Source organism: Megalobrama amblycephala, linkage group LG18, assembly GCF_018812025.1.
Source record: "Megalobrama amblycephala isolate DHTTF-2021 linkage group LG18, ASM1881202v1, whole genome shotgun sequence".
Classification (NCBI taxonomy): domain Eukaryota; kingdom Metazoa; phylum Chordata; class Actinopteri; order Cypriniformes; family Xenocyprididae; genus Megalobrama; species Megalobrama amblycephala.
The window spans coordinates 27,823,221-27,836,519 of record NC_063061.1 but is presented as its reverse complement, the minus strand read 5'-3'; the positions used below and the strand labels follow the sequence as shown (position 1 = coordinate 27,836,519).

The 13,299-nt window shown below is 37.5% G+C and overlaps 1 protein-coding gene across 1 annotated transcript in view; it reads left to right on the top strand.

Moving 5' to 3' along the window:
• Window positions 1-568: 568 nt before the first annotated feature.
• LOC125252572 (potassium/sodium hyperpolarization-activated cyclic nucleotide-gated channel 1) overlaps window positions 569-13,299 on the top strand; it is a 134,405-nt gene continuing 121,674 nt past the window's right edge. Inside the window, exon 1 of the mRNA XM_048165993.1 lies at window positions 569-2,038. Coding sequence (XP_048021950.1) covers window positions 1,683-2,038 — 356 coding nt within the window. The 5' untranslated portion in view covers window positions 569-1,682. The remainder of the gene's footprint in view (window positions 2,039-13,299) is intronic.

Below are 13,299 nucleotides of genomic sequence, written 5' to 3'. Positions count from 1 at the left end.
TGAAGCGACGAGAATACTTTTTGTGCGCCAAAAAAACAAAATAGCGACTTCATTCAATAATATCTAGTGATGGGCGATTTCAAAACACTGCTTCATGAAGCTTTGAATCTTTTGTTTTGAATCAGTCGTTCAGAGCCAAAATCACACGATTTCAGTAAACGAGGATAATAGAGTTTCGAAATTTCAACAGTTCACGTGACTTTAATAGTTTAATATGCGCTCCGAACCACTGATTCGAAACAAAAGATTCATAAAGCTTCGAAGCTTCATGAAGCAGTGTTTTGAAATCACCCATCATAGATATTATTGAATAAAGTCGCTATTTCGTTTTTTTTTTTTTGGCGCACAAAAAGTATTCTCGCCGCTTCATAGTATTAAGGTTGAACCACTGTAGTCACATGATCTGTTTAAAATATGTCTTTAGTACCTTTCTAGGCACTGAAAAAGGAAATGATCTTGCTGACTATAGAGGCCTCACTGAGCCATTGGATTTTATCAAAAATATCTTAATTTGTGTTCTGAAGATGAATGAAGGCCTTATGTGTGTGGAAAGATATGAGGTTGAGTAATTAATGACATAATTTGCATTTTTGGGTGAACTAACCCTTTAAAATTACATAACTTTCTATAAACACACATTTAAAAAATCCTGCTTTCTTTCTTCTTTTCTATCTAAAGCTTACTTTCACACTTGGCATAGAGATTATGAATATCAGCTCTTTTACGATAAAACGCTTGTGATGTTCTTCATTTGTAAGTAGCTTTGGATAAAAGCATCTGCTAAATGATTAAATGTAATGATTATGTTGCTAAATTTCCTTTAGGTTTTTATAATGACTTTAAATGATTCATCCAAGAAGAACAGCCAGTTCAGTCAGAACTGTTTTATAATATTAGTTTATACTGTTTAGAGACTTTTGTTTTCAAACTGTTACATAATGTGAAGTTGGTTTTGAACTGATGCCAGCCTTTTGTTCAAATAATCATCTTTTGGATTGTGTCCATAAAGTAAAAAGAGAAAACAGCCAAAAGAGATGAAGTACCATTCAGTTGTTCAAAAACTAAAATAAAAATAAAATAAAGGTATAAAAATTCAAAATAATACGTTATTAAAATATTGATATTTTTATTTTTATCGAATTTCAACTATAATAGAACCTACCATTACCATAATACAAAATGTATTAAAAATGATACACGATTTTGTCATTCCACAAACCCCTACGGCATATGAGATTTTACTGACCGCCTTAACCACAGAGATGTTAGTCTTTCATAATATAATTACCATTTCAATTCACCTCATAATAAAACATGCCCTTCCCAAATGCTTTACATAACCCTGATTTGCATCTACAACATCATGTTCAAATTGTGTTCCTTTGGCACCCTTTCAGTCTGGAAGCACATCCGCGCAGGCAGCGCAGTGCGTCCGCGACACGCTCGGAGAGAAACGGGACGCGGGCCGCGCTCAATCCCAACAGTAGATGGCAGCAGCCCAAGAAAGCTGATCCCGTCGGGTTCACCACTACTCTGCCTCTCAGTTGTGCAGCAGCACTCGCACTGGAGGCAGCGGTGGTTTGAGGGACGTCCAATGAAACAGAAGAGCCGCCAGCTGCTCCTTTCGACTTTTACGCGTAGCCTGTCCTCCGCACCCGGAGACAGCACGTTCTGAAACCGCCATGGAAGACAAATCCAATTCGTTCTCGAGCAACAAAGAGGAGAAAGTGGATGGGAATAATGTGTTCCAGAGGCAAGACTCGATCTTGAAGAACAGCATGGGGAGCCAGAACATGAAAGACCACGGCAACTCAGTGGGTGTCAAGGGGGACCGGGAAGAAGCCATGGTCGGTTTTGACGATATAGACGCCGCGTCCAGGCAATCCGGGTTTATGCAGCGGCAATTTGGAGCCATGATGCAGCCCGGGGTGAATAAGTTCTCCTTGCGGATGTTCGGGAGTCAGAAAGCCGTGGAGAAAGAGCAGGAGAGAGTGCAGACGGCTGGATATTGGATCATTCACCCCTATAGTGATTTTAGGTAAGGAGTGTGGAAAGTCACCTTCCCACGCACACGCAGGTCACAGTAAAATGGGCTCTGCGTGCGCCGCGCGGCGCGTTTGCAGTCATTTTGCATAGCGTATCGGGGAACCAGAACCGGAACGCACGCGATGTCCTTGTCATGAGTAGGGGTGAATGTCATCTCGGTGAATAAACGGCACGATAGTCATCATGGGACGTCTCATTATTGGGCATTCTGCTGTTGTATAAGACGTGTGCTGGTGCGCGCAGGGAATGATGCACCACTCTTTGGCATTGTAAACACATAGCTGTTAGTGTCTGCCGTGAGAAGGAACCAGGGTGGCTGCGAGATCACGTCTTGTTTTCAGGCGTAAACACGCGGATTATTCTATTGTTTTATCTCGTGGCACTGTATGATCCCGTGTGGCTGTCACCAGGTAACATCCCATGCCAATTTTAGCGCTGGGACAGTTGATCTAAAGCAGTTTAACGCTAATCGCGTTAGTCAGGTGAAAGGAGGGGATTTTCAAACCCAATGCCCCCCAGAACAATGTTTCATGCACAACTTGACTAGCTCATATACTTCGAATTAGACTAATGTGGACAAAGAATGTACAATTTAACACCGAATTCCTGTCAAATAGCCTGTTAGGAATGGAATTATTACATAAGCAAAATCATAATTTCATTTTGTTGTGCACCAGTTGGAGCTGATTAGTCCACTTGGAGGTTTGAAGTCTTCAGTTAGTTTCTCAAACAGACAGACAGATAGATAGATAGATAGATAGTGTATATATACTGTAAAAATCTGGTTTGTGCTTAAATCATCTGATTTCTTTCTTATTTTTATTGGTCACATTTGCTAAAAGGCCAGTTTTGATGAACTTTAAGTCATCATGTAGCTTTCAGTTGTACCACCTGAGTGATAATTGGTACATTTTTACAGTAACTACCCAAATAGCTCAAATATGTTGGTATATAAACATACAAATACAGTCAAGAACTAAAATATATAGTCAGCAAAATGCTTGAAATGTCATTGCCATGTTTTTACAGTGAAGTTCTGACAAACACAGCTGCCAGCATTTTTTTTACCATAATTGTGTAGATATTTTTACAATGTAGACAGACAGACAGACAGACAGATAGATAGATAGATAGATAGATAGATAGAAAACAATGACATGTCTGATCATTAGTTTCAATCCTATCTGCCCGTAACGCTCTCCATGGTGCTGAAAACAGCTCCATGCTCTCCATGAATGCGGAGAACTTTATCCCTTGCAGGGTCATTAGCTCGACTCCCACCTGTCTCACTGTTTTATTTATTTATTTATTTATTTACTTCATGTACTTTGCTTTGGAATATCATGTGTAACGTGTAAGAACATAACTCAGAAGCTGCACTCCCAAGGCACTAAAACTACCAAAAGCAGGGTAATATGCTGTTCATTTCGAAGTCAACATTATATAAGTCTTCACATACTAAATAAAATATTATCATAATTATTATAATAGCCAGTATGCCTATTACTTACAATATCATAATTAAGTAAACAGGGTTGAATTTTTAATAACTTCAGTTTGAGCCAATGCCATTTTTGTCATGTTTCTGCTGCTGCAGTAACTTGTAACATGAAACATATGCAGTTTATTAAGGAATTAGGCTATTATTAAATTCATAATCGGTCTATCAGTTTTTCCTGTTTCCTTTTGTAACATCTGACAAAAGCAGTGACATCATCCTCCAGCAAGTGACGTAGTTGGTTCGTCTCACTCTGAAACATCCCATCCTGTTTAATAAAAGAACAGAAATTGTTTAAAAACAAACTAAATATAAAAGTAATAAAGAAACACCTTCTATATTTCTTAATAAATTGCCAGTTTTTCACGTGGCAAAAATGGCGATATCCATTTAGTAGTGCTATTTTCTCCAGTAAAAGTCAGGTTGTGCCCTAGGAATATAGTTTAAGTTACAACACAAGCATATACATAACTTTTTTTTTAAGTTGCAGAGGTCAGTCAGTACTGCACAACAGGAATGACCCATCATATCTGCTTGAAGTAAATTTCCACTGCTTTTATGCTGTTTTTATGCCATGTGACTCTCAGTACACTTATTACAGGAAGTAATGGATCAACCTGAGGTTACATGTCCCACTCAAGAGCACAATGGTTATAGTTCATGGATTTAATCCCACAACCGTTCAGGTCTTTAACCATTAGGTTATGCTACCCCTGAAACAGATCAGAATGGTTTGTGTAAAGCCCTCTAACATCAGAGCAGGGATGAGAGAAGGTGAGATCGGATTAGATGTCCAACACACACTGAACGAGATTAACATTGCTCTGAACCCTGTGATGTAACATGATTGACCTTTCTGCCATAATGTACAAAGGACGCGGATGCTTAGCAATCATACACTTATACTTCAATATTCTTATTAAGGAGGTAATTTTGAGAATCTAGTAATTAAAGCTTTTTTTATGTCAAAATACAGATGTTAATGTGAAGAGAAAATTAAATTTATATATTTTATTTAAAAAGTTAATTTTCCACCAAAAATCGGATCTGTGGCACTTTCAAAACATTAATTTATTTGATTGGGCATCCCAACACCATGACACCAGCTCAACCAATAGAGTGATTTCATGGGTGGGACTATCTGTTCGATTGACCAGTGGCAGACAGAGGGAGTGTACTGGAAAACTTTTTAAAAAGAAAATGACACTTCAGCTTCAAAGAATTTTTTGATCAGTTAGTAACCTTTATATTGACATTTCTGCATAAAACTTACTATACATACAGATGGTTTGAAGACATTATTTTAAAAAAGCAAGCAGTATTGTTAATTAAAAATCAGTTCTGTCATGACAACTCTCTGAGTGTTTGGCATGGAAATGGATATGACAATGATTATATGTTTAGTCTTGGTGGAATAGATCTGCTACTCTGATGCTGCTGTTATTGCTGCTGCCAATACATACACGACACACTGCTGTGAGGAAGTAAGACATGCTGCTGCTGTACAATAGCATACATGAATTACCCATCGCAGATCTATACAGGTGGAGCTGGGGAAGGTGTAGGGTTTCTGAAGCACGCTGCAACTGCTACAGCAAATGCTGACCAAGTACTTGAGCGTACATTGGCTACTGATACAGCAAGATAGAGAATGATGTGATTGCAAGCAGATTGAGTTAAGGTCAGCCTGTGCCATCTAGAGTTTTTTAGAGTTGCTAACTGAAATGAAGTTGAAATAAAGTAAAATATAAGTATTAAATGAAAAATTGAAACTTCTAATAATTAAACAAAAAATAGAAATCTTGTCTTGGTGACAACTAACTGAAATAAAATAATTACTATAATGACTGAAACTAAAACTGAAATAAAAATGAATTAAACAGAAATAATTAAACTAATAAAAATGCAAAAGCACACAAAAGACTAAAACTTATACTAAAATGAAAATATGAAAATAAAAGCTTATTCAAAATATTAATAAATACTCTAATAGGATATAATAGGATATGAATAATACTAAAATAACAGAATATGAGCAGGCAAAAGACGTCTAGTCTTTATTGAAATGAACTTAGTATGTAGCTTCATAGCACACTTAGGGCTGTTTCACACAGAATGCGTTTTTGCTGTTAAAAATGCGAGAAGCAGGTCAGTGGAAGAAAAAAGGGTCCCGCTTTATTTTAAGTGGCCTTAACTACTATGTACTTGCATCAAAAAAAAAAGTACAATGTACTTTTTGGGTTAATATTGAATTGCAAAACACTTTTGCTGCTATTGAGGTGGGATACGGGTAAGGTTAGGGAAAGCTTTGGTGGTATGGGTAGGGGTAAGGTGTAAGGGATGGGTCGACAGTGTAATTATAAATGTAAGTACAGAAATTAAATACAGATGTAATTACATGCAGGTGTTTTTAAAATATAAGTACAATGTAAAAACATGTACACAATAAGTGCATTGTATCAAATGATTAATTTAAATGTAAGTACGTAGTAGCTAAGTGTTAGAGTCTAGAGACATTTTTTAAAGGGGTCATGACAAGGATTTTTTATTATTATTTTAATGTTCTTTGAGGTTCACATAATGTTAATAACGTTTTTTTTTGTTTATATATATATATATATATATATATATATATATATATATATATATATATATATATATATATATATATATATATATATATATATATATATATATATATACGCACTATTTGTCCTCTTGTTGGCAGACTCCAGCATGTGGAGTAAAGTGAACAGCTTCTATATACTGTATCCAGTGTAGACAGTGTCAGTAATTATAATGGGTTTTATTTGCTTTTGGCGCGACGCTTGCAAATGCCAGTGGGTGGGGCCTATGGTGCGTTGATGTAAAACTATTCGACGATGTCTTACTCTGGAGGCAGGCATTTGCAAATGAAAAAAATTGCAAATTTGTCTGTGTGACGTCACAAGCCCCCCATTTTTGGAGTTTGATTAAATAAATGCTTTGCATATAATGACGAGACGTTTTAAGCTATGAAACTTGCAGGATGTTTTAATGGTACAAACATCTTTTATGTGAAAAGATCAAGGCAAATTTGATTTCTCATGTCATGACCACTTTAAAAGATTTAATTTGAGCGGCATGTTTTTAGAATGCCACGGGACGCAAGCACAACGGTTAAAGACATCCGTCTAGCGTGTGTTTATATTAAAAAACAATGGAAAGTAGTGCAGTGGAATAGAAAAAGCAGCCCCTTAGATGGCCATGCTTCAGTTCTGCAGGTGGTACACACGATATTGAGCCTTTGATCGCACTTGCCAAATAGGCTTTACATCAAAGAGAGAACCATAAAAGGAGACAACAGGTGAGAAAGAGAAAACAGAAGATATGGAGAAGGAAACGGTGGACAGAAAAAAAAGAGAGCAAATAGGAGAATAACAGTCGTTATGCTTTAATGGACGAAAGCCTAAACCGTGTGATACTGGCTACACTTGGCAGGCATCGGTATTGTCTGCTCATTTACAATGGCTTTCCTTTTTCACCCACACAGGAAACTGCTCTTTTATTTCTATGCTTTTTTTTCAGTTAATGTTGTGAAATTTGCACATTCTTTCCTAATTTTCTTGCAATAATGCCACAGCTGTGAGCTGAAAATGTTGGAACCACATGAGTGACAACAGCATTCACATGTGCTGTTTTGGTTCTGAAGCATCAAGGAAACTCAATAACTCAATGCGGTTCTTTAAAGATTAATAGGAGGTTAGTAAGATTCATTAGTCATTGTTTTCAGAAAGGGCTCATGCTTGACTTGATGTGGCCTGAGCCCTTTTGTCATCGGCTTTTGTCACGCGTGACTCAGTCGTATGTTTCTTTTATCGGTCCTCCATATTGCATGTCATCTGTCTCTTGCTTTCCTTGTTTGTCCAGCCTATAGCTGTGCACACAATTCTTCATTGGGGAAAAGAAAATCTACTGAAGATCTCCAACATCACTTTCCCAGAATTCCGTCACCTTTTCGAGTGACTTTGTGTGTGTGTGTGTGTGTGTGTGTGTGTGTGTGTTTTTTTTTTTTTTTTTTAGTGGCAGGATTTATCAGGTAACAGATGAGCCTGGGTCAAATCTCTGGCTTATAAATTAATCACACAGGTTGTGGAAAAGCAGGATTTGTATTTGAGCAGATTCCTTCTCCCTATCAAACGGCCTCTGATTTCTAAACCCAGATTAACCTCTATTTTTAGGGGCATGCAAGTTTGTCTTGCATTATTGATGCTTTTTGCTGTTGCTTTTTGGAGGCTTGTCTCAAAGTCGTGTCCCAAAGTCTAATGAAGGTCTTTGTGGCTGCGTGTCTCACTTTTTCCAAATTGATGCCCCTTCGGTAATCTTTAAATAGCCTAAGACTGTTTTTCTTCTCAGATAAAATGCAGAAAAACGCCCAATTTATGAATGCAGTGTGACTGCAGAGTTCTACAAACAGGCCACAGCAGGTTAAAGGATTAGTTCACTGATTATTTACTCGCCCCCATGTCATCCAAGATGTTTATGTCTTTCTTTCTTCAGTCGAAAAGAAATTAAGGGTTTTGAGGAAAACATTTCAGGCTTTTTCTCCATATATTGGACTTCAACAGGGTTACCATTGGGTTGAAGGTCCAAATTGCAGTTTCAATGCAGCTTCAAAGGACTCTACACGATCCCAGATGAGGAATAAGCGTCTTATCTAGCGAAACGATCGGCCATTTTCTAAAAAAAATAAAAAAATGATATACTTTTTAACTACAAATGCTTGTCTTGCAGTAGCTCTGTGATGCGCCACGCATTATATAATCACGTTGTAATGGTCACGCGTGACGTAGGCGGCAGTACCGAGCAAGTGTTTACAAAGCAATCGTGCAAAGTCAAACGGCCTTTACAAAAAAACAGTTTTTCGCCCTAATGTGGTACTTCTGCCTATGTCACGCGTGACCTTTCCAACGTGATTATGTAATGCGTGGCGCATCACAGGTTATGGTTAAAAAATATACAATTTATTTATTATTTTAGAAAACGACCGATCGTTTCCCTAGATAAGACCCTTATTCCTCGAATGGGATAGTGTAGAGTCCTTTAAAGCTGCATTGAAACTGAAATTTTGACCTTCAGCATGTTGGTAACTGTTGAAGTCCAATATATGGAGAAAAATCCTGGAATGTTTTCCTCAATAACCTTAACTTCTTTTCGACTGAAGAAAGAAAGACATAAACATCTGTATGACTTTCTTGTGCACTTTATTACATGTCTTCTGAAGTCCTCTTTTTTCCATGCTACATATAACGATAGCAATGACTGATTCATGAAAGACTCATTTACTTTATTTGTATCTTTTCAATGACTTGGTTGATTCAGATCATAAAATCAGTTTGAGTGATTCATTGATGATTCAGGGTTCAGACTGATTAGGTTCTTGAGTTCAACTCAGTGACTCGATGCAGTTATGGTGGTTAACAGAAGATTATCAGTGAAAAAACAACTTAAATGTCTTCTCACGCAAAGCTATCGTATGACTTCAGAATACTTGGAATCTAGTGCACAAGTTGAGAGCTTGACAGCCTCATTCACATTCATTATATAAAGGGTTCTGGAATGACATGACTAATACATGACAGAATTTTCATTTTTTGTGTACATTATTCCTTTAAAGAACCACATTTCACACCGAGGGAAAGTTGCAGCAGCTGTAGAGAGATAGAAAAGTGCATTCGAGCATGTACAACCATTGTGTGGAGGTCATGTCCTCTATGCCTGTCTTTAGTATTCACCAGTAGGACAGATGGTCACATGGCAACCATCCCACCTCTGACAATGCAGCCTGTCTGTCATTCGGTTGTCAAGGCTACAGTTACAAAAGCAAAATGGCTTGTCAAAACCCTCTCTTTACAAGTACTCAATATATACCTCTGCATACTCCACGTGCAATTCATCCACATTCCTCGCTATACTGCAACCAACAGCATAAGCAATATCAAATAATACATTCATATTTTTAGAGCTCCCAAAAGTAAAAATAACCAAAGATGCTTGTTTGGACCGAAGCGCAGACAATTATTTGACACTGGATCGGTAGATATTTATAAAGCAAGACCGAGAGCTTTTCTCATTCGCTCAGATCCATTACAGCCAAGTGCGTCGGCCACATCGGAGGCACCAGCCAGGGGTTTTTAGCATGAGATAGGATTCTTGAAAGCATCTATTTTAGTTCATGGATGTATGCCGTTATCAGTGGCCAGGACATTTTGTGTGATTCTCTAGGCCAGACCGGCGCCCGTCAAAATACGTCTGGCTTTGGTCTTTACAGGACACAGTGGCTACATTAATGCAATTACAGCATGTGTGCATGTGTGTGTACATACGCTGACCTCTGAGCATTACGACATGTCAGTAACACTTTACTTAAAGCCTTTATGTACAATGTATTAAAAAGGTTTTCAATACATTGTATCTTTTCATAAATAATTGTAACCAAAGTTCTGTCATGGCAACTCTTGGGAGATTGGTATGGTAATAGATTTGTATGGTAATGATTTTGTATTTGGTCTTAGTGCTGCTGCTGCTGCAAAGCAAGTACCGAGACTTGCTACTGCCAATACATTTACAAACATTGCTGTGAGCATGGAAGACATGCTGCTGCTGCACATGTAACATACATGATTTAACCCCCGTAACAGATCTATACAGGTGGAGCTGGGGAAGGAGAAGGGTTCTGAATGCACGCTGCAGACTGCTAATAACATCACTTCCAGTATTTGTTTGAATAATGTTGAGCCACAGCTCAATGGCCACTGATGCAACAGCAACCAATCAGCAATGCTATGTTGATCATAATGTGATCGCTACCAATGCCTTAAAGACCTATCAGCCTGCGCCATCTAGAGTTTCATGTCAGAACTAGGTAATTAAAATGCTTAAGATATGATATATAATATATATAATATTCACAGATTCCTTGTTACATCTGAAATTGGTTGTTCATCACGTTTTAATGCATTATTATTTCTAACTTTGTATTATAAATGTGGTTACAATTATTCATGAGCCCATACAATGCATTATAAGGTGCATTACAAGGCATAATGAATGCATTAAAAATACTTTTATAATACATTATACATAAAAGCTTTAAGTAAAGTGTTACCAAAATCTCTTCTATTGTCTACTGGACTCCTCTCAGAGAGCTGACTCATGTCTGCTCATGGCATACATTAAAAACGGCTATTTTTCACTTTGCGCTGAGGAAAATTTCTTCACATTAGGTGGCATGAGTAATACCGCCAACGTAGCAGCGTTTGCTAATTACTTCACTCGTGTTTGGTTTGGCTTGTTGTCAAACATTAGATTCACACTTTCGAACGACAATGGAAGTCGCTAACCTGTGCTAAATAGACATCTAGACTGGACTTTTTATGTGCATTGCAGAGTCTGTAGCCATTTCAGAGGCATGTCTGGTCTGCCAAGGCAGACAAACGCTGCTAGACATGAAAATGGAAGCTGACTGATGTTTCGTTATATATCAGAAGCATCTTCTTGACCAGTAGATATCAAAACAGCCCACAGGTGAGGGTCCTGTCAGGAAGGACAGGGTGGTTATAATAGCATTATCAGTAAGAGGGAATTTGCATCAAGGATGATGATTCAATTGAATAAATAAATAATAATATAAATTAAATTAAAAAATATTTTCTTTCAAAATTAATCTCAGAATAAATATGCTTATTTGAAATCAATTAAATAAGCAGTCAGTTCAATTGCTGCTGTCTTGTCCTTCAATTCTTTGCATGTCTATTTAACACAGAATGTCTTGTTACATAACATCGAAGGTTTGAAATCATAATGCGATTCTTCTCGCTGTATGAGCTGTGTGCTGCATCTTCTGCCAAGCAACTGAAAATCTCTCATATGAGTTTAGTGCTCTGGTGAAGAGAGAGAATGAACGACATATCAAGAATACAGAATTGATATTCAACATGTAACTAAACTTTTACATTTTTTTTTTTTTAAAAAAGCTTTAGGAGCTTTACAGTATAGCAGCTGACAATATTTTCTCTGAATTCACTAAAATTATGAAAACAATTGCATTATCAAAAGGGCTGTTTGTGTTTGTAGACATTGTAGTACAATAAAAGTAAGAGTTCATGGTTCTTGCCAATAATCTAAATATTAGCCTAACCGAAATATCAGTCTGCTGGTTCAAACTCTCAATCTGTAAACTACCCCAAATGTGCACTTGATCAAGACATTTAACCACACTGTAAGAAGCGCATTAAATAACTAGTAAGCTAAGGGGGTGTTGGTTTCAGCTAGCTAATTAGCAATATGCATTAATAAAGTGCACGTGGTATAATTGCTGGGCCCAGCAGGCCACTAGTGGTACTGCACACATCAACAAACGCCTCCAAACGGCCATCACGATTCCATTCAACCCTATGGTGGCTCCATTCACATGTTTTCGGAACACAAGCTAATTCCTGAGGGTGCATGTGCTGCTGGCTCAGCAGATACAGCCTGTACCTTTAATTAGCTTTCTGCGTATTGTACAAGCAAAGCCGAACGTCACACACAGACGGTTGTAAACACACAACTCTCGCATAAGAAAGGGAAACCCTCTCATGTTACGATCTCCCTCTTTTATTTTCGGGCCTGTGGCTCTTTGCCTCCTCATCCAGAGAGCAAAGTGCGAGCCGTGCTGCGCTGTCACAGGGCGGCAATCCAGCAGGAAGTGTTGGCGGTGATATCAAAAGCGACAGGGTAGTGCATCGTGTGCGGACTGCAGGCGCGAGCTGTACTGATCGCTGAAGGAAGTCCGTTAGACAGAACCCATAGAAACATTACAAATATCTGAGGGCCGTCGGAATGAGGGCATTCCAGCAGAAAAGAGCAGGAATTTAATCTTGCCAGTCCTGCTACATCATCTTCTTGCTGAAAAGGGCACTAGCTTTTTTTCTGCTATCGGGAATAGAATCAGGATGGAAGGGAATGTGAAAGTGCTTTTTGAAGGGTTGTAAAGTCAGTTCATGGGTAAATCTTTGTTAGTTCAGCTCATGGGAATGGTTAAGCCATAAGTTTGACCAAAAATTCAGTTACCAGCAAATGTTTTAGATGCTCGTTTTCAGAATGAGATGCTGATGTATACAAACCAGGAAATGCATGCCGGTCTAAGCCAAAGGGTTGTGTGCCATTTAGAACTGAAAAGAGAATGCCTTAAAAAAAAAAAAAATTGAATTGAATTGAGGTAGTAAAAAGAATGTAGAATTGCAATGAATGTGAGAAAGCAAAGTTTGTCAAGACAAAAAGTAAAATGTGTGAAGATTTATAGGCCTTATAGACATTTTGATATGGCAGCAAACATTTGGGGTCTGTAAAATTTTTTGTAATGTTTCTGAAAGAAGTCTCACCAAGGTGGAATTTATTTGATAGAAAATACTGTAAAAACAGTAATAATAATTTAAAATAACTCTTTTCTATTTGAATATATTTTGAATATATTTTCATCTGAAATCATTCTAATATGCTGATTTGCTGCTAAAGAAAACATTTCTTATTAGTATAAATGTTGAAAACAGTTGTGCTGCAAAAAGTATTAATCTTTTTTTTTTTCTTAAATTCTCACTGACCCAGAGATTTTGAATGGTAGTGTATATGTATGTCTCATCATATTTAAAAAATTTATTTTGGTGGACCAGGGTAGAAAAACACTCAATTTCCTAGAACGAATTTTACTGTGTTGAATTGCAGTTCACTCTTCT